The 23,292-nt window shown below is 38.8% G+C and overlaps 2 protein-coding genes across 2 annotated transcripts; one reads left to right on the forward strand and one right to left on the reverse strand.

Moving 5' to 3' along the window:
- The first annotated feature begins 1,079 nt into the window (after nt 1-1,079).
- Nucleotides 1,080-10,638, forward strand: cdc23 (CDC23 (cell division cycle 23, yeast, homolog)). Its single transcript, XM_051092528.1, has 16 exons — nt 1,080-1,225; nt 1,866-1,938; nt 2,069-2,206; nt 2,305-2,347; nt 2,425-2,530; nt 2,616-2,748; nt 2,824-3,001; nt 4,028-4,125; nt 4,944-5,025; nt 5,827-5,980; nt 7,255-7,374; nt 7,452-7,527; nt 7,622-7,683; nt 7,773-7,851; nt 8,086-8,205; nt 10,134-10,638. Exons 1-16 carry the CDS (start codon nt 1,116-1,118, stop codon nt 10,299-10,301), a joined length of 1,740 nt encoding a protein of 579 aa, XP_050948485.1. The 5' UTR covers nt 1,080-1,115; the 3' UTR covers nt 10,302-10,638.
- On the reverse strand, nt 10,635-22,549 carry kif20a (kinesin family member 20A). Its single transcript, XM_051092527.1, has 19 exons — nt 22,374-22,549; nt 21,070-21,253; nt 20,451-20,564; nt 20,222-20,341; nt 20,001-20,139; nt 19,733-19,908; nt 19,087-19,192; nt 18,626-18,838; nt 18,371-18,482; nt 17,458-17,532; nt 17,219-17,362; nt 16,968-17,136; nt 16,732-16,881; nt 15,760-15,899; nt 15,560-15,662; nt 14,988-15,237; nt 14,812-14,903; nt 12,138-12,275; nt 10,635-11,584 (listed from the first exon to the last, which is right to left on the reverse strand). The coding sequence occupies exons 2-19, from the start codon at nt 21,241-21,243 to the stop codon at nt 11,249-11,251; spliced, it is 2,751 nt and encodes a 916-aa protein (XP_050948484.1). The 5' UTR covers nt 21,244-21,253; nt 22,374-22,549; the 3' UTR covers nt 10,635-11,248.
- Nucleotides 22,550-23,292: the final 743 nt, after the last annotated feature.

Consider the following 23,292-nt stretch of genomic DNA (forward strand, 5'->3'; position numbering starts at 1 on the left):
TAGACATGTTAGAAACATGCTAGTAACATGCTAATCATGTGCGAAACATGCTATCAACATGCTAATCAGGCTAGAAACATGCTAGTAACTTGCTAATTATGCTAACACCATTCTAGTAATTTGCCAATTATGCTAACAACATGCTAATCATGCTAACAACATTGTAATCAACCTATAAAAATACAAGCAACAAGCTAATCATTCTAAAACATGTTAAATCATGTAAGCAATGTGTTAAATCATGCTAGCTGCTTTCATACTTTTACAAACTTTCAGGCTAGGCTTTCTCAAGCCAACTTAAAGTTTGTTCTCAAACTTTACTCATCTAGTTTTGTTTTTAGCTTCAACTTTAAAGAGCGGAGCTCACGGATGTGTGCTGTGTGCAGCAGGCCTGTATTCACATACAAAGCAATGGATCCAAGGTTCCCGTGATGTGACAGTGACATTTATTCATACAGAAACTGACCAGCCTCATCTGTGAGCAATTATGCTCCACTTCCTGGAGGGCAAAACAATGGGCTTGGTGATGATAATTAACAACAGACTGAACGTTTAAGGCAGAGTAAAAAAGAATCCAGTCATCTCGGTAACTTAAAGCTCTCTAAATGGCTGCCTTTGGATAAAGGTGTCTGACAAATATGCAAATCTGAATGCAGATTTGGCCACAGATGGTGTTGATTTGGAATGACAGGAAGAGGGCAATTCAAATAAACAAACAAACAAAAAGTCTATTTTCATAGGTAGGCCTATTTTATAAATAAAATGTACTATTGTACTGTGTTATTATAATATACATATTCACTCTAGAAAACAGGCATTGCATCGCCCATGTAAGTTTTAACACAGTAAGTAATGTAAAAGTGAAATTAAATTAAAAATTATAATTAGTTTTCAAATCACCGATTCTCATATGCATGGGATTCCATCGTAAGAAATATTAAATGGATTAAAATACATTTCTAAATAACGTTTCTCAGATGAGCCGCTGCAACAGTTCCTTGCAATTTCAAACTACAAAGTACTGGAAATGTATGAATTACGGTTTTCTTGGAGGCAGCGGTTTGACCAATCAGCTCTTGCGCTCGGGTGACGTCGGCATGACGTATTTATGAAAAATGGCGGCTACCCGCAGCAGTGAGTTCGGCGACTTGGTTCAAATTAAAAAACAACTTATTTCTGTTATAGCGCAGTGTAAGGAAAGAGGACTCGTCCACAGTGTGAAATGGTAAAAGTGCTTATGATAATAATTTAACACATGCCAGGAATACAGCCAGTTATTTCATTGCACGCCTTTTTGGGTGACAGTCAGTTAGCATGACAGCTAACGTAATGAAATAAACAGAGATCAGAGCTGTGTTTAAAACCTAGTGAGCTGTCTGGAGTATCATACACTAACACTACCACGACATTATCATGCTGTCTGACACCGTTTTAACACAGTTGTACATTTTAAAGTAATGTAGGCTGTGTTCTTATTTTGGAGAACCGTGTAAAATCACTGGAATATAAATACGACACTCATTCAGTCCTAGCGTGAAACAGCACGAGAACATAAGGAAATATACTCATCATATTCCCATTTGTCCCTCACTGTTTAACACTGTGTTTATGTCATGTTTTATATTGTATGGTATTTTTTTGATTTACTGTGTAAATGTTCATTTACTGGCTGAACTTTACATTAGACTGTGTCTTCTGAAAATGTTAAATATGTGGAATTTGTTTTGGAGAATCTTTCAGTGAACAGAACAAATAGGAATAGTATTGAATATGCAGTAAGTGAGGATTTATATGTATAGATGCAAATGCATATAGGTTTTATATCCCAGTCTAAAAAGGCAATAAACCTGTCATTTGTGTTTCAGGGCATCTGAACTGGCCTTTTCTTTGGATCCACTTCCTCTGAATGAGATCCCTCCATCGCCGGAGCTCACCGAGGTCAGTCTGGAGTCGTAAACCTCCTCGCATGCATCTCTTGGATGCATGTGATTATATGATTTATTTTAGCCATAGTCAGCGGTTTTTCCGGTGTAGATGGATCCACTGACCGCCTTATTCTTTCCTCCAGGAGGACGCCCAGGATCTGGATGCTCTTTGTCTGGCCAAATCATATTTTGATCTGAAGGAATACGATCGAGCTGCGTATTTTCTTCGTGGCTGCCGGAGTCAGAAAGCATATTTTCTGTATATGTATTCACGCTACCTAGTAAGATGTTTCGTTCTTGTTTTTATGTGAATATTTCAGATCCCTTCTCTTTGGAAATGAAATGTGAACAAAAACAACATTCTTCTTTATTCTCTCAGTCAGGCGAAAAGAAGAAAGATGACGAGACGGTCGACAGCCTGGGTAAGAGTAAGCGCTTCATTTCAAACGGCATTTCCAGCTTCCGCTGCTCCCGTTATACTACACGTGTTTGGTTGCAGGTCCTCTGGAGAAGGGTCAGGTACGAAACGAGGCGCTGCGAGAACTTCGAGTGGAGCTGAGCAAAAAACACAGCGCTGGAGAGCTGGATGGATTCGCGCTCTATCTGTATGTATCAAGTTAGTTCTCAAATGGTGGGTTGTAACCCCAAAAAATGAGTTTAGAATGAATTATCATCCTTCATTCACGCCAGTTATGGGGTGGTTCTTCGTAAGCTGGATTTGCTGAAGGAGGCGGTGGAGATCTTCGTGGCTGCGACTCACGCTCTGCCGCTGCACTGGGGATCGTGGCTGGAGCTCTGCAATCTCATCACCAACATTGAAATGGTACGTCTTTCATCGTATGTGCTTCATCCAGCGCATGTCGAAACAGAAACTCAAACTGTTTTGTGCGTTTCCCAGCTGAAGTCCCTGTCTCTGCCAGACTGCTGGGTGAGGGATTTCTTCATGGCGCACATGTACACGGAGCTGCAGATGATCAAAGAGGCGCTGCAGAAGTACCAGAGCCTCATGGAAGCGGGCTTTGCCAAGAGCACATACATCATCTCTCAGATAGCCGTGGCTTACCATAACATACGAGGTGAGTGATGTTTGTGCCACATGTGTGACCCAGGACCACAAAACCAGTTTTAAGTTGCTGGGATATATTTGTAGCAATAGCCAACAATACATTGTATGGGTCAAAATGATCGATTTTTCTTTTATGCCAAAAATCATTAGGAAATTAAATAAAGATGATGTTCCATGAAGATATTTTGTAAAATTCCTACTGTAAATATATCAAAACTTAATTCTGGATTAGTAATATCCATGGCTAAGGACTTAATTTGGACAACTTTAACGGTGATTTTCTCAATATTTTGATTTTGTTCCACCCTCAGATCCCAGATTTGTTGTATCTTGGCCAAATATTGTCCTATCCTAACAAACCATACATCAATGGAAAGTTTATTTATTCAACTTTCAGTTCAAAAATTGACCCTTATGACTGGTTTTGGTGTCCTGGGTCACATATTATTTATTTATTGGCATTACAACCTAGTTGTTCAGAATTTTGCTGGGTGAACTCATCAACAATAACAACATTGTAACAACACCAACTTTTATTCTGTTGTGTAACCTTCCCTCCCTAGACATAAAATGGGAACGTAACAACATACATTAAAATGCATACATAAATACATCTATACATACATGTAAACCTAAATCAGGGAGTTCTTTTATGCACACACTAATTTGTTTATGGTTACATTTAATCTTTTTCCAAGGTTTTAAAATCATTGAAGTAAAAATATCATGTAACATTGCTGTATGATTTTAATGTAATGCGTAATTTAATGAAAATCAGTTTTGTATTTTCCCAGACAAATTAGGACATTTAAGTAGTTTTTTTTAAACAGATGCCTTAGAATGAATCATTCCTGGTGTGCATCTTGATACAAATCAATGGCACTGACATATTTTAGGATGCAAGCTGTGTTCAGTTAAGACAGCTCAAACATGCATTTAAGTCTGGGCTTAAGCCTCATCTGTGAAATCTGTGGCTATAAGTGTATAAAAAAAAAGGATATTATTATTTGTTTCATAATGATTTTTCTTTCTTCAGATATTGATCAAGCCTTATATCTGTTTAATGAGCTCCGGGAACAGGATCCTTTTCGCATCGAAAACATGGACACCTTCTCCAACCTGCTGTATGTGCGGGTGAGAGCTGCCGGCGCCCACATTTCATTTCATTTTATTTAAGATGATCTGTTAGAGATCCATATGAAAGATATGTATACGATCTGTCTCTGCTTCTGTGTCATTGCAACTATAAAAACTGCCTTGCAAGATCCAGTCATCCTTCCTCAGTGGATGGATGACTGAGCTAGTAGTCATCAGTTTATCCCCCTTATGTCATTCCAAGCCCTTTAGATCTTAGATCATCTTTAAAACACAAGATATTTTTAGTGAAGAAAGGTGTCTGTTCTAGTAACCAAAACTTACCAAAAAAAAGAAGCTCCAATAAAGTCATAAAGACATTGTCAAACCAGTCCATATGAATAATCCAAGTCTTATGAAGAGATATGATGATGAGCAGATTTAATTCAAGCTTTTATTCACATCTGCAGTGTTCAACACACAAACATTAAAACACAGCAGATACAGAAACTTTTGTGTGTCATTTACTTAAAGACTAATTGAAAAGACAAACTTGACTTTACCTTCATTTAAATGTAACCATGTTTAGCTTCTGTGATTTAGAAGACGTGAAGTGTCATATTCAGCTGATTGATTTATCGGGTGAAGAATAGGTTGTAAACAGCTGTCTCCGCCAGTGAAATAGCTTTGGGTTTAAGGAGGATTGGACTGAGATCTTGCACAACATCAGAAGCATATTGGTTTCTGGGACAGATATTCAAGTAAAATAATGACAGATTATCTGCTCATATTACATTAAACAAACATCTGGCACAGCACTGACATCCAGTTTTAGTCTGTAATATTCTGTTAAGAATCTCTTGTTTGTCTGTTATCAGAGCATGAAGCCGGAGCTCAGTTACCTGGCACACAATCTGGTGGAGATCGATAAGTACAGAGTGGAGACGTGCTGCGTCATAGGTGAGGAAGCGAAACCAAACAGAACGGAGATGGTTTGATATGAATGAACTCTGAATGAACTGTGGTGAATCGCTGTACACATCTGTCAGCCTGTTCCTGTCTGATTCTGAACCCGCTGGGCCATTTTTGGGTCACATCTGGGACCTTCATGGTCTAAAGCGACCGAAGCTTTAAAATGTAACTTTTTTTTTCTTTCAAGAAAATCAGTGTAACTCATTTTTATTCAATAATATTTTTAAAGTAGTATTTGGAATTTTGAGGGGATTTTATACTACGTGATGCTTTTACAACATTTATGAGCTATTCTTTTTTTCCACAGTCATTTTTGACGAAGGAGGTACCAAGTGTTACTTTTTGAACACGTCTGAATCACGTGCATGTTTTTTGTGTTCACACAGCTAATGCAACACACGTCACCAACTGTCATGCAATTCTGATGAAACAGAACATTTTAAAATTCAAAATGTAAAGTTTTTCAGTCTGTTATGACTGAAGAGGCTTAGAGTTTTAAGTGGGAATCTGAAGCGGTGGTGATAGTCATCAGCCCGGTTCAGTGGCATTATGGTAGTAAATCCGAACAGGTGGTTGTTGAATAATTTTACTGTGGAAGTGCGTGTGCTCAGAATCTGCCTTCCAGTTAAGCAGATGCTTGATTTCTTTAACAGGGATGTAAGAAAAAAAAATAGCAAAGCTTGAAAAACCAGTTTGTTGAGGAAGTCTATAATAGTTTATCTTTGGAAACAAACGGCATGAGCCGTGAATTCTGTTGTGAATAGTGTTTGTGGTGTTTTCCGCTCACAGGTAACTACTACAGTCTGCGGTCTCAGCACGAGAAAGCGGCGCTGTATTTCCAGCGGGCTCTGAAGCTGAATCCACGCTGTCTGGGGGCCTGGACCCTCATGGGTCATGAGTACATGGAGATGAAGAACACATCCGCTGCCATTCAGGCCTACAGGTACTCGGCTCATCTACAGCAGCACAGCGCATCACAGTCTTTTTTGTGATGAGTTGCTCCTGTGTTTGCAGTGTTAAGGTTCATAAAGCCAGTCAAATCAATTTTATGTTGCATTCAGTCAGCGTTATTAAGTGGCCTAAGGTTTTGCACAGCCTATTTATCACATTACATTTTATTTGAAGCAACTCAGTACTGCTGCACTATTGTCGTGAGAACACCAGAAGTCAAGCGAACATTTGCATTGCATTATTGCTCTAGATTACTTGTGGGATGTTTCATGCGTCACTCACACAAATAAAAATATCTTGCGTGCTCTCCTCCATTTCCTGATTAAAACAAAAGTGTCAGACCAGAGGTGTTTGTTTGTTTGTTTGTTTTGGACTAGGAAGTCATAGTGAAGTTCTGTATTCACATTAAGAAGTTCCACATTCAGTGTTGTGGGTAACACATCACAAGTAACGCAATATTATTACTTTTTCCAAGTAACTAGTAAAGTAACGCATTACTTTTTAATTGACAAGAAAATATCTGAGTTACTTTTTTTCGAATAAGTAACGCCAGTTCCTCCCATTTACTGATTAAAAGTTCTCCTGTCCCCATGCTGAGAGAAATCGGGAGTAAGATGTTAGTTCTAGAATAAATGTGAACATGCATTAATTCATCTCACTCACAAAAAACAGATTCAGTATTCCTCAAAATGAATAAAAACAGTGAAATCAAGCTTAGAATATATGTTAAATAATACAAATATCCTTTATGTATTTAATCCCATTTTATTAACCGATGTCTTTGCTGCCGACCTTTGATGATCCAATTCAGCTATACTAATAAGCAAAAATTACTCAAGATAATCTAACATTTGTTTTCTTTCTTTCTTTTTTTTTTTTTTTATTTCTGAAGAGTTATTTTTTCTTCTGTGTTCTACTGTACAGATGTGAATTTACTTTTCTCAAAGCCTGAGGCTTTTGGTGTGAAAAGGCTTTTACATTTGCCAAAAATATAACTCTTTTTTTATTAAAAACAAACAAGCAAGCCCTGCCCAGATTTGAAAAGTAACGCAAAAGTAACGTAACACATTACTTCCCATAAAAAGTAACCAAGTAATGTAATTAGTTACTTTTGTAACTCAATACTGTAATGCGTTACTTTTAAAAGTAACTTTCCCCAACACTGGCTACATTAATACCCTTACAAAATAAGATCAAATATACATAAAGTAAATAAACAAAAATCATTCATTTAAATAAATGCATGTGATACTTTATTCCACTTAGACATGCAATTGAAGTGAACAAAAGGGACTACCGGGCCTGGTATGGACTCGGACAGACCTACGAGATCCTCAAAATGCCTTTCTACTCGCTCTACTACTACAGGAAGGCCCATCAGCTCAGGTGAACATGTCATGAGCTTCATTCAGTCTGTTCTTCAGTACAAGCTGACTTACACTATAAGTTTGTGTTTATTTCAGACCTAATGACTCGCGGATGCTCGTCGCTCTCGGTGAATGTTACGAGAAACTGTCTCAGCAAGTGGAGGCCAAAAAGGTAAACAGCGACTCTTCAGCACTGAAACTGATCATTTCCTCCAGCATGTGAATGTGTGTTGTGATGCTGATGACGGTGTGCTCTGATGGTTCAGTGTTACTGGAGGGCGTATTCGGTCGGTGATGTGGAGAGGATGGCTCTTCTGAAGCTGGCGAAGTGAGTGAGGTTTTCTTCAGGAGTGTGTTGGTGTAGGTGTGTCTGATGATGATGCTGCCGTTTCAGTGAAAGTGTGTGTTTGTTTTTAGGCTTCACGAGCAGCTGAATGAATCTGACGACGCTGCGCAGTGCTACATCATCTACATCCAGGATATCTTCTCATGTGGTGTAAGTGAATCTCATGGACAGCTTCTCTTTTGATTTACTTCTTTGGACGTGTCCTAGTGAATGTTCTGTAGGGTATAATGTGGGCGGGGCTTCACTGTTCTCTCTGCTCACATTGGTTAGATTGTTACATTTTGCAGAATGATGCTGACTGAATTCTGCACATGCACAGTAGGATGAAGATGTGAATGATTAATGTGATGTGATGATTAAAGGCGCGTGTGTGTGTGATTTCAGGAGCAGTTGGAGCATGCGGAGGTGAGCACAGCGCTGCGGTATCTGGGCCAGTACTACTTCAAGAACAAGCTGTATGACGAGGCGTCTCTCTGCGCTCAGCGCTGCTGCGATTATAATGACGTGAGTTTCCCTTGGTCAATCCAATCACAACTACTGCAGTAAGATTTCCATTTGAACTGAAAGCATAATTCTAGGCTATTTGCTGCTGTTTTCAAAACATTCATTGACGCTCTTTAATACGAAGCGCTAAACCCGGCAGGAGTGTGTATACTTGCTTGCTGGCAACCTGCCAAAATAAAAACAGGCTAATTTAGGTTTGAAAATGATGAAAATTCACACAAACAAGTAAATATTATCATTTTATTTTTGTTTACTATAAAGTAATTGTAGTTTTATTTAATACTCCTTTTACTTTAAGACATAATAGTATTAAAAAACTAAATAAATAAAGTCCAGTTATATAATTATGATTATTATTAATTAAATGTTTTAGAAATCTCCAGGTACTCTTATGGGAACCAGGCTAAAAAACTTGTGCACCCTGATTATACATATTATTTCTGATGAACTAGTAAAATTTGTTGAATAACTACGTTTTTGGCATATAGTTGAAGGTTGTTAACATTTCTAGCATGTTTTAGTGTGTTGTTGCAACTTTTTACCATGCTCAAACATTTAGATTAATGTTGGTAGCATGTTTTTTTTTAAATGTTGATAATATGTTGCAAACATGTTTAAGCATGTTTCTAGCAGGTTTTAACATGTTAGCATGTGTGTTTGCTTTTTAAGAAGTAGCTGCTATGTTTGAAAATTAACAAATTTTAGTGGTTAGATGTTAGCATGTTTTTAGAAGTTGACAGTATGCTGCTAGCATGTTTTAACAATTGACTAGCATAGGTTATTTTGTTGACATTTTTAAAAAATTTGGCTAGCATAAGTACACATTGCTAGCATGTTTTAACATTGTTACATGTGGTAGCATATTTTAGCACATTGCTAGCATGTTTTAGGATGTGTGTAGAATTCAGCATGTTTTTTTTTAAGTTGATTGCATGTTGCAAACATATTTTAGCATGTTTTCTAGCAGTTTTTTTTTTTTTTTTTTTTTTTTAGAAGTAGCTGGTATGTTTTAAGAATAACATGTTTTAGATGTTAGCACATTGGTAGCATGTTTTAGGAAGTATGTAGAATTCAGCATGTTTCTAGCATGTTTTAGTATTTTTCTATTAGTTGATGGTGTTGTTAATGTTATAAAACTGTAAACATGTTTTAACCTTTTTTTCAATAGCTGGTATGTTTTAAGATTGTTAGCAACAAGTTGATATTTGTATGTCGTTAACATGTTGGTAGTATGTTTCTAGAAGTTGCTGGCAACTTTTTTTTTTTTTAGAACCTAGTATGTTATTAACACGTTAGCATATCTTAGACCGCTAGCTTAAAATCAGAACAAAGGCCTGTTGTGTTTGAATGTGTTCAGATCAGAAGTGGCATGATCAGCCACCTACACTGTAAAAAATAAAAAACACAATTTGTTGAGTCAGCTTAAAATAATTTGTTACCCTGCTGCCTTAATTTTAAGTTCAGTCGACTCAAATAAGTTTAGTCAACTTGAAATGTTAAGTTGTACTAAGTAACAACTTAGATATTTGTGTTCGCTAAACTTAACAAATGGGTGAGTAACCCAGCTGCCTTAATTTTAAATTGATTCAACTCAAATATCCAAGTTTTCACTTAGTATAATTTAACATTTCAAGCTGAATAAACTTTTTTTGAGTTGACTGAACTTAAAATTTTAAGGCAGCCAGGTAACAAATTATTTTAAGATGACTCAACAAATTGTTTTTTACAGTGTACAGCAAAAACTACTGACACCCATATTTAGAGAAAGAATTAAAAAAAAATTAAAACTTGCATTAGTTCAGTAAATGTCTATTTCCGGCCATTTATTTCTTCCTTGTAGCTGTTGGATAGAATTTTTGCACCATAGAACAAAAAGTCGTGTAATTAGTATTGTAACCTGTCAGACTCGTTTGCTAATTGCCTTTCAGGCACGAGAGGAAGGCAAGGCTTTGTTGAGACAGATCTCTGCGGTGCGGGAGCAAGGAGAGCCTTCGTCGACAGACCTGTCTTTACCCTGCGTCTTCAACCCGCTGTCCAACAACACCACACCCGTCAGGAGAGTGTCTCCGCTCGACCTGTCCTCCGTCACACCCTGACACACCTGAGACACCATCTTCCCATTTACACCAGTGGTTCTCAACTCCAGTCTTTGGGGCCCACTGCTCTGCACATTTTCTGTGTTTCTGAATCTGAGACGCTCAGTGCAGTTGATGGATGTCTCTCCTAACGAGCTGATGATCTGAATCAGGTGTGTTAAATGAGGGAGTGCAGAGCAGTGGACCCCAAGGTCTGGAGTTGAGAATCACTGATTAACCTCATTTAATTTGGATACTGAGGAAAGCATCTTCATGTCTTTCACATATGCCAAACTGTAAATAACTGTTTGTACAGACAATAGTGCCTGTTATGTCAAATAAACTCATGAAACATTGACAGTTGAGTGTTTTATTACAAAACGCACCCATTTTAGGCTTGAATATACAGTGGAAAGACATTCAAAAGTGACAGACAAACAAACATCTCTAACCACACCAACCTTTCACAAACTCATGCAAAATGTGCAAAAGAGCAGCCGACGCAGTGATGAAATCAGCAACTGGCCACTTACAAACAGGCTAAAAGAAAAAGATTTACACGTGTGTATCTGGTGACAATAACACTGAATTCTTAAACAATCTCACTTTCAAACAGATAAAGCAGCAACCATTAAAGATTTTAAGATGAATTAGAATGCTCAGATTTATGTATAAAATACATTTGAGGAACAACTGGAATGCAGGTTACTATTGCTCTTGTTTTGGTTTTTGCAATATACAAAAAACAGCACCTAGAGAAAATAAAGTAGGTTTTAAATGTTCATTTTAAATGAGTCTCTCAATAGAAACCCTTGAACACAAAACTGAACCCCTATATAAAATGTAAAAAATTCCCATAAAATAAGGCCCATTTGCATGTCAAACAGCCACCTGATTATGTTAAAGACAGAAATATAAAAACTGCAAGGTATAAAAGCTCTTGGTTGTCAGAGGACGCTGTTGAGCTCCTAATATTTGAATCGGAGCTGTATGGGAGTGGACGGCGGGGACGGCTGGCGTGAGCGTAACACGCGGGCGTACGGCGTGCCGGCGTCGGGCCGCTGCCGGGTCTGTCTCGAGGGCGTGCGGGACGGGAAGATTGAGTGGAAGAAGCGTCGTTTCTCAGGAGGCTGGTTCTCCACGTATGCCACGGCCACCCCGCAGCCCCTCTTCTTGCAGGAGCCGGGCGCGGCGGGCGCCGGAGGAGGCTGGCTGCTCTGTAGCTGCGCCAGGAGCTCGTCTTTCCTGCGCAGGTCTGCTTTGACCAGCTGGAGACTGGTGTGCAGCTCCACCAGCATCTGATCCTACAGACACAGCAAACGGAAGGGAGAGGGCGGCCAACAGGGTTAAGACAGGCCAGAGGGAAAATTAAACGGTTAATTTAGTTCTTCTGAAATCACACCGATTAGATTAGATGAGAAAAGAAGAGGGTTTAGAATAACAGAGCATATTAATGCTGAATCAGAGCATTTGTGGTTTAGAGGAAAGGATGCATGTGAATCTTGTGCATCATTCTCATATTTTGTTAGTGAATGTGTTCAATCTAAAACAGTGTGAAAGGAATTAAAGAGAGAATACAGGAAGAGACACAGAAGAAGAGATGTTGGTGTGGTACAGACTAACTATGCATCCTGATAGAAATTCAATATCAGTCATAGCTAAAAATAAATGCTATTTTCCATTTTATTATGCAAGGGATAGTCCACGACTACGAATTAACGCACTCTGTGGAGGCAAAGAACCATCTGACGCGAGTGCATTAAAATGCTATAAAACAAACTCGCGTATATGAACTGACACGTTTGGCTGAACTGATGTGAGCGTGGTGTGATTGTTGGGGTGTACTCGTGTTGTTACCTGTTTGACGAGTTTGCTGTCTGCGGAGGAGAGCGCGTTTCGGAGTTTCTCTCCGTCGGTGTTGCGGCAGCACGCTCGTTCTCCAGACTGCAGCTTCACGCCCAACAGCTGGAGCTCCGTCCGCAGCTGCTTCAGGTTCTGCACAACATACAAACAGAGTCCCATATGACTTCCTGCACTTCGCTTTTAATATATGACATAAAACTATGTTTATTATTGCAAATCATGTCAATAATCAATGGTGAAGGATTTGACTCTGTGCCATCAAGTGCCCCCTGGAGGAACAAACAGGAGGATCTTCATCTTCCACACAAACACTCATCAGTTAGTGACAAACATTTACATCCTGTCAGGGGTTCAGGAATGTACATTAAAGGAGAAGTCCACTTCCAGAACAACAATGTACAAATAATGTACTCACCCCCTTGTCGTCCAAGATGTTCCTGTCTTTCTTTCTTCAGTCGTGAAGAAATGATGGTTTTTAAGAAAAACATTTCAGGATTTTTCTCCATATAATGGACTGATATGGTGCCCTGAGTTTGAACTTCCAAAATGTAGTTTAAATGCAGCTTCAAAGGCTCTAAATGATCCCAGGGTCTTATCTAGAGAAACAATCTGTCATTTTTAATTTTTTTTTTAAATTAAAATTTGCATACTTTTTAAGCACAAAAGCTGGTGTAGCACAGGCTCTGGGATGCACGTCCACGACGCTACGTACTATTGAATCACGTCGAAAGGTCACGCGGAACTACAGACCCAGTGTTTACAAAGCGAATGCGCAAACACTAAGAAAATGCAAGCAAGTCAAACACTGTTTACAAGCAAAAAGGTACAACAATGTCGGACGATTCTGAAGTTGTAGGAGAAAATGAGATGGAGTTTTTCACCATACTCTACCTTTCTGAGCCAGATTACGCAGACGATGAACTTAGAGGCTGCTGCGAAACAAGTCTCTCAAGACCACGTTCAAATAAGACAGGGTGGTGCACATGTGGAAAATGCCAACCATTGCCAACGGAGCAAGAATCTCAATGCTGTCACAAATGAAGCATATCTATTCCACTGTCGGAAAGAATCAGCAAGTCAGGTGGTGAGTCACGCATGACCTTTTGACGTGATTCAATAGTACGTAGCGATGTGGACGCACATCCCAGAGCTAGCGCTACACCAGCTTTTGTGCTTAAAGTATACAAATTTAATTTTTTCGCAAAAAATGACTGATCGTTTCTCTAGATAAGACCCTTCTTCCTCGGCTGGGATCATTTAGAGCCTTTGAAGCTGCATTTAAACTACATTTTGGAAGTTCAAAATCGGGGCACCAATGAAGTCCATTATATGGAGAAAAATCCTGAAATGTTTTCCTTAAAAACCATAATTTCTTTATGACTGAAGACAGAAAAACAAGAACATCTTGGATGACAAAGGGGGTGAGTACATTATATGTAAACTGTTGTTCTGGAAATGAACTTCTCCTTTAATTACTTTTTAAAATCCAAATGAAAAAATAGGAACACTTGTATGTCTTGTATTAGCAACAATTCACAGTTTGAAAATACAATTTTCAACCTATCACTATTACTTAAAAAAGAAAATAGCCTAAGGTTTGAATGTCTCTGCTCCAAAACTCTGTAAAATGGAGAAGAAGGAAAAAAAAAATAATAATAATTTACTGTTGCTTCTGATCACACAGCAAAAGTGCTGTTCTTTCAGTATTTCTATCTCTTTTTTTTTCAGTCTAAAGATTCTGAAATCAACATACGTGTACTGGAGAAGCAGAATTTGAAAGATAATTCATCATGTTTTCTGTGAAACTTAATCAAAATGAATTAAGTAAGTTTATGATTAAAACAAGAACAAATATCTGCAAATGGCCTCAGTCAACTCAATTCAAAGGGAAAACAAGTTTTTGTTTCCCAGAATGACAGATCTGTACATGTATCTTCATTTAAGGAATTCTGTACTGGTAAACAAGACATAAGTACTGCGAAACATTGATTTTTTTGCAGTGCACACAACATTTAATACTATGACTTTACAAATTTAAGACATATGCCTTAATTTATGACCTTTCAAGGCCTTAATTTGTGGAAGGATTATGTGAACACCTGCATAAACCCTGATGAACAAACATGAATTAACAGTGAGTAATTAATATAAGACTCAGTGTTTAAAGGCAAAAAAAAAAAAAAAGCCATCTGTCTGAACATTTTTCAGGCCATGTCATAATTCCTTTAACCATCACTACTGAAGATGTTTGAAGTAGTTTTTCTACTTGGATGAAAAAACAAAAAAAAGTTCATATTAAATAAAGGGGGGAAAACATGTCATCATATAGTGCTCTGCTATATGTGCAAAAAAAAAACCCCATCACATCACACTTAAACATTGTAACACCACTTTCTAAAACAAAAATAATACTATTAATACACTAAACTCAGTGGGATAAAATCAAAAGCACATATTAACTGTACTAAGCTATTTTGATTACCCCATTTTTGTTATCATAAAAATACACTTACTTAAAGATACAAAATTTGACTCATGGCACATTTATTTTCTAACGAGAAATCATTTAGCAAAGTGTCTATTTTAGTCAGAATGATTGTGTTCTGTCTGTGACGTACGGCCCAGCCCTACTAGCAGATACTATCCAGTGAGAAGCAGAATCACTGACCCTCTGTCCCTCCTGCAGTTTGCGCTCAGCGGTGGTGGTCAGGGTTCCTGTGGCGCCCGTCACCGACTGGTTCTCCTGGAAACGCTTCAGTTCTGAAAGAGTGTGCATTTATTTATAGAAAAATGCAGTTGATTTGATCTAGGAATCTTGTTATTCCTCCTCCTTTTCCAACTTACCAAGCGTTTTCAGGCACAGTTCCGTCTGTTTCAGGTCCAGTTCAGCTTTGCACTGCTCCAGCTCGGCTTTACACTGCATGAGCTCCACGCTCTCGTGATCCGTGTCTCGCCTGTGTGTTGAAGCCAAACGCCGTGAGCGCCGTGGGCCGTTGGCATCACTCAGAGGAGGGAAAATGGGAGCTGGAGCGATATGACCCTCTTCCTTCTCCTTCAGAGCAGCAGTGAGCTCCCGGATCTCCTCGTCTCGCTCCTTCGAAACAAAAACAGAAAATGGTCACAAATGTCAAAAATTTACAACCTGTACATAGTAATAACATGAGCTTTGAAAGCAGTTCAGTTGTATTAAGAATAAATAAATAAAATAAATAAATAAAAATGAACTTTATTCAGCAAATGAAAAATAAAATGTTTAATGATTTTTACAAAAACATTGTGCAGCACAACTGTTTTCAACATTGCTAATAATCAGAAATGTTTGTTGAGCAGCAAATCAGCACATTCATGTGAAAATTCAGCTTTGATCACAGCTTAATACATAATCACTTGTACATCATTTAAATGACATCACTGACCTCCAGCTCTTGACTATAATATTTCTTCAGGCTGTTCTTCAAGTTGTTAATTTTGTTCTCGCATCTCTTCTCCATCAGATCCCTCTCGGTTTCCAGAGTCTCGCTGCACAAGGAAAGGAACTTAAACATCCACATGATCCACAACAACATACTAGATGTATGGATTCTTTTCTTTATCCTCAGAAGCACTAGTCATGTACCTGAAGTCATCCTGCATGCGGTTGATGACCTCCATCATCTCAGTGCAGACCTCCTCTCGAACCATGGCCTCCAGCTCCTCTTTCTCCTGCCGCTGACGCAGCACCTCACGCTTCAGAACATCGATGGCCTTCAGCAGCGCCTGCACACACAATACAGCGGATTACACGACAGGAGAGGGCTAGAGAAAGATAAGTAAAGTCTCTGAGACAGTCATTAACAGAGTAACTGATTACATGCAGTCTGGATAACGCAACCAGATTCAATCATTTCACGAAACCCCTGCAGCTCCTTCATGAACCCCAGTTGGGCAATCTCGACTTAATGTGTGACCCTGGACCACAAAACTAGTCATAAGGAAAATGATTTATACATCATCTGAAAGCTGAATAAATAATATAATATATACATAGAAATATATAATATAAATAATAAGCTTTCCATTGGTGTATGGTTTGTTATGATAGGACAATATTTGGCTGAAATGCAACTATTTGAAAATCTGGAATCTGAGGGCGCAAAATAAAAATCTAAATATTGAGAAAATCACCTTTTACTATCAAAAATTAGGTTTTGATATATTTACGGTATGAAATTTACAAAATATCTTCATGGAACATGATCTTTACTTAATATCCTAATGATTTTTGGCATAAAAGAAGAATCAATAATTTTGACCCATACAATGTATTGCTGGATATTCCTACAAATACAGAGTACACCCGTGTTACTTAAGACTGCTTTTGTTGTTGAGGGTCACATATAATGTTTAATACTGTTAATAATGATTGCAATACATTTTCTTTTTATTTGTATTTTATATCAACATGGTACAAGTTTATCCTATTTAAATCAATGTGAGGTAGGTCAAAATCCAATCCAATGTAATGAATTAAGCTACTAACTACAATTTGTCATGTAATTTGTAATCAGTATGGTCTCTCTTATGATGAATCAAATAACACGGTATGTACTTCAGGATCAAACATGGTGATGTCTCCTTCCTCGTCACTCTCTTCCTCATCCTCCTCCAGTAACGTGGTGTCGTTGGGGTGCGTTGGCTGCTCACGAAGCAGCGACAGGATGTAGGCCACACGCGTCTTACTGCACGGGCCGTGCACCAGCTGACAGAACGGAGAGATACGTGTGAACGGAGAATGTTGTTTTGTGTCCAGAAGACGACAGATAAATCGTTTCGTCATGTTGTTACCTGTGTGGCGATGGCAGAGAACTTGAGCGCTTGGAGCGTCTCGTCGTAGGTGGAGGCGCAGGGGTTGATGTTGACCACCATGCAGGAGCGCCCGTGACCGCAGAAGAAACTCTGCAGGACTCTGGTTAACTTGCTGTCTCTGAACGGAACGACCAGCGGAGGACGAGACCTGTGGCGATGACAGCATAAAATCGATCAGGCGACTGTTGGCCACTAGTGAACCCTCACGCTCCTAACAGCGTCACACTCACTTGTTGGTCTGATTGTGTCTGAGAGCAGTGATGCAGCGGCCCAGCGTCAGCAGAGAGGTGTTGATGTTGTTTGCCTCTTTCATTCTCTCGCCGTTCTGCTGGGCTTTACAGCGTTCAGATCCTGCCAAATCACACACAGACAGCCTGCCGGAACAAAACGAGTTCAGAGTTCGGTCCAATATGGCAATTACAACAAATATCACTTATGAAGAAGTGAACGGTAACGTGGACGGACTTACTCGCTGATTCTGGTCACCTGTCCCAGCGCCGCTTGTGGCTTGACATGTAGAACACGGATAGTAAAGATACTGTGGCTGAAAATGGCAAGAAAATACATTAATATTATATTTTGTCCTCACATAAAATTACCAGTTGCGTGGAGTCACACTGAAATGACAAATTCTCAGAACAATGGTAAATGTGACGGCACCTTAAAGTCACAACAAAACAGAAATAGCAACAGGTCTCTTCTTTAGTATTATGAAAAATGAAAATAAAATGTAGGACAAGGGTTTGGCTCCATGTATCAGTTGCTGATAGGATTTTGAGATGTGGGCGCTGCACACAAGCTCAGACATGAGGGATTTAAACGGTTTAAATGATTGGAAAAAAGTCCTGAATGAAGATCCAATTACAGTAAAACATGAATTTCGAAAGGGATTTACTATTAAAGTTAAATCACGCAAGTAATATAGTGTGATTATTCCTTAAAAAAAATAACGTTTTAATAATTTTAGCAGTAATAGTGGTAGTAGTAGTAGTACTAATATGTACATTCTGCTGAACAATATTTCTGGGCACAATGTCTTGAAGTTAAACCAAACTTTTATTTTAACAGGTTGCTGTGAATCCCTTTACATTTCTGTGTGCATATGATATGACACTAGTTTTACTCACATGAAACAGTAAAATGCTCAGAGCAGTTTTGGAGATGTTGTTCATGTATTTATGTCTTCATTTAGTGAGACGGGAGACCCTGAAATCACCGTGAGCGTCACACGTGCTTCAGTACGAGTAGTAAACAAAACTGCATGTCTGTGCCGTTCATTTACACAGAGATACGCATGTCTGTGTTTTTCTGCATCGCAGAAGCATAGGGCCCTACTCATGCTCCTCCTCTGATATAACGGCTGTGATGAGGTTCAGCAGTACCTGCGGCTGGAGTTTTGGTTGAGGTGAGTGCTGGCAAAACTCTGGTTGCGTTGTCCAACTTTAAGCACCTTCCAGGCCTCTTCTGCACTTTGGACCTGAATCCAGGTCAGATCTAATGAAAGGACATGAATGATTTAACATCAAATTGAAAGAAATGTAAAAAATAAATAAATAAAAATACAAAAATCAAGAGGAAATTAACACATTTAAATAAATAACTGAAAATGTGATTTCTGTTCTGTCTGTGATTCTTACCCTTTACGTAAGGATTTCCATGTTTGTCATCGCTGAGGCGTAGCGTGGCTCTCTTGCGGTACTGAAGTGAAGGCGGAGCGTCCAGGAGATCGTAAAGAAACTCGTTGTAGATCTCATAAAACGAGACCCAGACCGAGAACTGCACACCCTCCTCGAGATCCTCCCCACCGCTGAGACACAGGCCATTCGCCTCCAAACACACGCCATCGGAGTCTGGAGAACAAACAAACACCCACTCAGAAGTAGTTTTACATTAGGATTACCAAAATTCTGCATTCAAAACCTAAAACACATCCAACAAATAAAGCTGGAATTTGTCACTTCTTATAAACAGAACTGCAGTCTCTTTAAGTAGCCTAACATATCAGTATTCACTCAACCAAAATCGGGGCTGAGTGTGAATAATTCTGCCATTGTTTTCAGCGTGCAGTAGCTCAGGGCGGATGTCAAGAGTTCCTCACCCTCCAGCTGTGTGGCGATGTGACTGGTGGCCGAGAGTCCGCTGATGCCGCTGTCCCAGGACAAACCTGCTCGCAGCCTGGACTGATGTCCACCTGTGCTCTCATCCTGAACAAAAAGGATTAATTAGTATTACTGTTCGTGTTTTTACTCTGGAAAAATATGCATTCAGACATTTTTCAGGATTCCTACACATTTTCCATTTCAAAATTCTATACTTTCCAAACTCAAATTTCCAAACCCTTCAGTACATTTTTAGACCAAATTTAACATAAATAGTTCGTAGAGCATTACTTTCAGCTTTATATTTAGTATATAGTACAATCATTTTTAAATGTTTGATTTTACTCAGGGATTTTCCATTAATTTTCTCAAAATGACAACATACAGAGCCCCTAAAATTAAAAATTTAAAAAAAAAAAAAAAAAAGAGATTTTGTGCCCTCGAGAATTTATTTACATGCACAATGGACCTGCTTCCTTTGTGCATCACTGCCATCTTGCTATGAATAAGAGGATGGATGCATATGAATTACCAAATCTATTTGCTCAAAATCTTTCTTTTCTTATACATCTGATATCAAGGCCTAATGTCCAATATAACGCATTCTCTGTGGCGATGGAGAAACCATGACACAAAACAGCTTACCTCTTTCAGCAAAGCATCACGACGCATTTCTTCAGCACGGACCTCTCCGGCGTCCAGTTTACGGACCTCCTGGCTCAGTACAGGCTTGAGGTCCATGGCGGAGTACAGCCGTCCAGACAGCTTCAGGAACACAGAGACTAACGCCCGCGGCAGCAGACCCGCCTCTCCACCTGCACCTGTTGAATCAAAGCAACTCTAGAAGTTAATAACCCATGCAGCTGTACAGAAACATACGCATCAATCCAAAGTGCCAAAACTGCCATCGTACCCTGTATGGTGTAGGTTTTGCCTGAGTTGGTCACACCGTAAGTGTAGAGGAGGCGGTTTTCTCCACGCAGAACATCTCGCACCATCTCCCGTATGGTGTGATCATACACCTCCTGCTGAGACGTCTGCGGTCCAAAAATCTGCACAAACGAGAAAAGTCATGTGAAGCCACATCCAGGGTGAAACTCGACAGTAAAGATTCCTTCATGGCAGACACGGTACCTTTGTGAAGGTGAACTTGTGCAGGCTCTGAGCGACTCCTCTCTCTGCACTCTTCATGTTGCGGGAGTCTTTGGGCGCTCGCAGAAGCAGACTGTCCTCGGACTGCACATTCACACAACCCTGAAGAGCAGATACAGCACAGCCACTGTTAGCCAAACAAGCCCTTCCTTAATTAAAAAAAAAAAAAAAAAAAAAAAAAAAAAAAAGTGAGTGTGTCAAATTCCTTCACCTGCTCCTCTCCCTGCTCCTTCTCCACTTCAGTAAGAGGACGGATCCGCAGGAAAACCTTCAACTTGTCTGATCCATCATCAGCGCTGCCTCTCCTACTCACATCAGGCTTTGTCTGCGCAAACAGATGAAAGATTACATCACAGCGCCTGAGGTGTTAACCATTAAGCAAGCAGTTTGTGTTGACCGGAGGAAAATCACATTACTTACAACTGTCTTTAATGAATAGAATAATTGTGAGGGAGCTTCTTTGGGCAATGTGATAACCAGAGACATAAGAGCCCACTGAACGAACAGCAACAACATTTCACCATTTCATTTGATAATTATGGTTAAATAATATACACACAGAAATGTTTAACACAACAACAGATATTAATGAATTTTAAAAAATAAGTGCACAATCATCTTGCCACATGACATGTCATGACATATTATGTTGTGCATGTGTATTTTAAAGCATTCCACATTTCCTGCATTATTAAAAGGACTTGAATAGCACTCAAGAGTCAATCGTTGGATTTTCCAGCTCTTAAGTTACTGTTGACAGCAGCATCACCAATGCCAGACCTGTGCCTGCAAACACAAACACACTATCTGACAGCAGAAGTCTGTCATACCTCTTGAGTGGGTGTACGGGAATCTGCAGCAGGAGTGATGACGGAGATCTCCGGCAGAGGAGACACAAAGCGCTGAGATCTCATGAGAGCTCCAATATCAGCAGCTGTGGACTCAAAAACAGCTCCACACTCTTCCTCATCAGACAGAATCCCACATGGAGACGCCAGAGCCATGACCACACACCTACACATGAAAAAACACGCAATATTAGCATACGCACACTACCAGTCAAAAGATTTTTAATGCTTTTTAAACAGGTCTCTTCTGCTCAGCAAGCCTGCATTTATTTGAACCAAAAATACAGTAAAATCACTAACACTTTGAAATATTTTTCCTATTTAAACAGAAAACTATTTTCTATTAGAATATTTTATTTTATTAATATTTGTTTCCAGCATCATTACTCCAGTCTTCAGTGTCACATGATCCTTTAGAAATCATTCTAATATGCTGATTTGCTGCTCAAAAAACATAAATTATTATTATTATGCTGAAAACAGCAGAGGAGATTTTTCAGGTTTCTTTGAAGAACAGCATTTATCCTAGAGTAGAAATTTTTTGTTATTATAAACGTCTTTATCACCACTTTTTCACTTTTTTTTTTAAATCAATTTAAAGCATCCTTGCTAAATAAAAACATTAATTTCTATCTTAATTTTTTCCACAAAAAAAAAATAAATAAATAATAATAATAATAATACTGACTCCAAGCTTTTGAATGGTATAAAGTTTTTGTTACAAAACCTTTTTATTTCAGATAAATGCTGATTTTTGGATCTTTATATTCATCAAAGAATCCTGAAAAAATTACTCAACTGTTTTAAATATTGACAATAATAATAATAATAATAATAATTATCAGAAATGTTTTTTGAGCAGCAAATCAGTATATTAGAATGATTTCTGAAGGATCATGTGACACTGAAGACTGGAGTAATGATGCTGAAAATTCAACTTTACATCACAGAAATCAATGACAGTTTAACAGATATTCACATTGAAACAGCTGTTTTGCATTGTAATAATATTTCAAAATATAAACGCTACTGTTTTTGCACGTTGTTACTAAACACGAGTCAGTCGGTTAAAGCTAAAGTTAGCTCAAAGACGCTGTTTTAGTGCTGACTGTTAAACAGTGAAACATAATGACACAGCTAACAACAAAATACAAGAACAAATGAGCAACATTTCGCCAGAATATCAGTTTATTTTAATGAGCTTTAGTTGTTTTCCTCTCAGCAGCTAAGTTAGCTTAACGTTAGCATCGCATATATGAAAAAACTCGTGTCATAAATATTCGTACCTTCACGTATGATGTCCTCCGGAGGAAAATACAATCCAAACGTATTTATATCAGTTATATAAGTGACACCTACAGCTAAACTAACGTTAGAATTAGAACATCTAACCTGGACACAGTACTGTAACTAACCTAAACTCATCTGTCCACCTGCATAACTCACTAACGGCTACTGAGACAACAACAAATTCGAACGCCGCGTTCAGTGCGCTCCACCAATCACCGCGCACCTGAGCAACTCCTATCGACCAATCAGACACGCCGGAGGAAATACTTGCTTTTGATTGGTCAACTTGCGGTGCTTCCACTCCCTGTAGGTGTAGCCACTGGTCAGTGTCATGATTTTGTCTGGTACATTTAATCTCTAAATCTGAGCCACGTTTTTAATGTTTTTAGTTTGAACACTGAATCTAAACTGTGTTTGAAATCAAAATCTGTTTAATTTGGTAGAGTTTAATGGATGTTCACCCCGCCAAACTTGTACAGTCAGTGTGAAATAATGTGGCGTTAGAATGTTACAGTTACATGTTTCCAACACACACCCAGTCACGTGTCTCGCATTTGAGTGCTGTGCTTTGGATACAGTTACTGCGTGTTTTATAAACAGTAGTTGCAGCGTTCGAGAGGAAAATGTCAAATGGTGATGAAAATGCATCAACTTGAGTGAAGAAGAGCCTGCAAGAGCTTAAGTGAACTTCACTCCAAATAACAAAACAGTTGCATTTAATATGCTTTAAAATGCACAGAGTGTTTAAAATTTGAAAGAGAAAGCAGCAGTAGTATCGTTTAGTCGACCAGTAAGTAAGGCACTTCCCAGGTAGCTGGGGCAAGGTGACATTGATACAATGTTGAGTTTTTATCGAACTTGGATTAAAACTGACATTTAAATGTTTAAAGTATGTTGGATCAGCATCTTGATGAA

This window comes from Labeo rohita, chromosome 21 (assembly GCF_022985175.1).
Source record: "Labeo rohita strain BAU-BD-2019 chromosome 21, IGBB_LRoh.1.0, whole genome shotgun sequence".
NCBI lineage: Eukaryota > Metazoa > Chordata > Actinopteri > Cypriniformes > Cyprinidae > Labeo > Labeo rohita.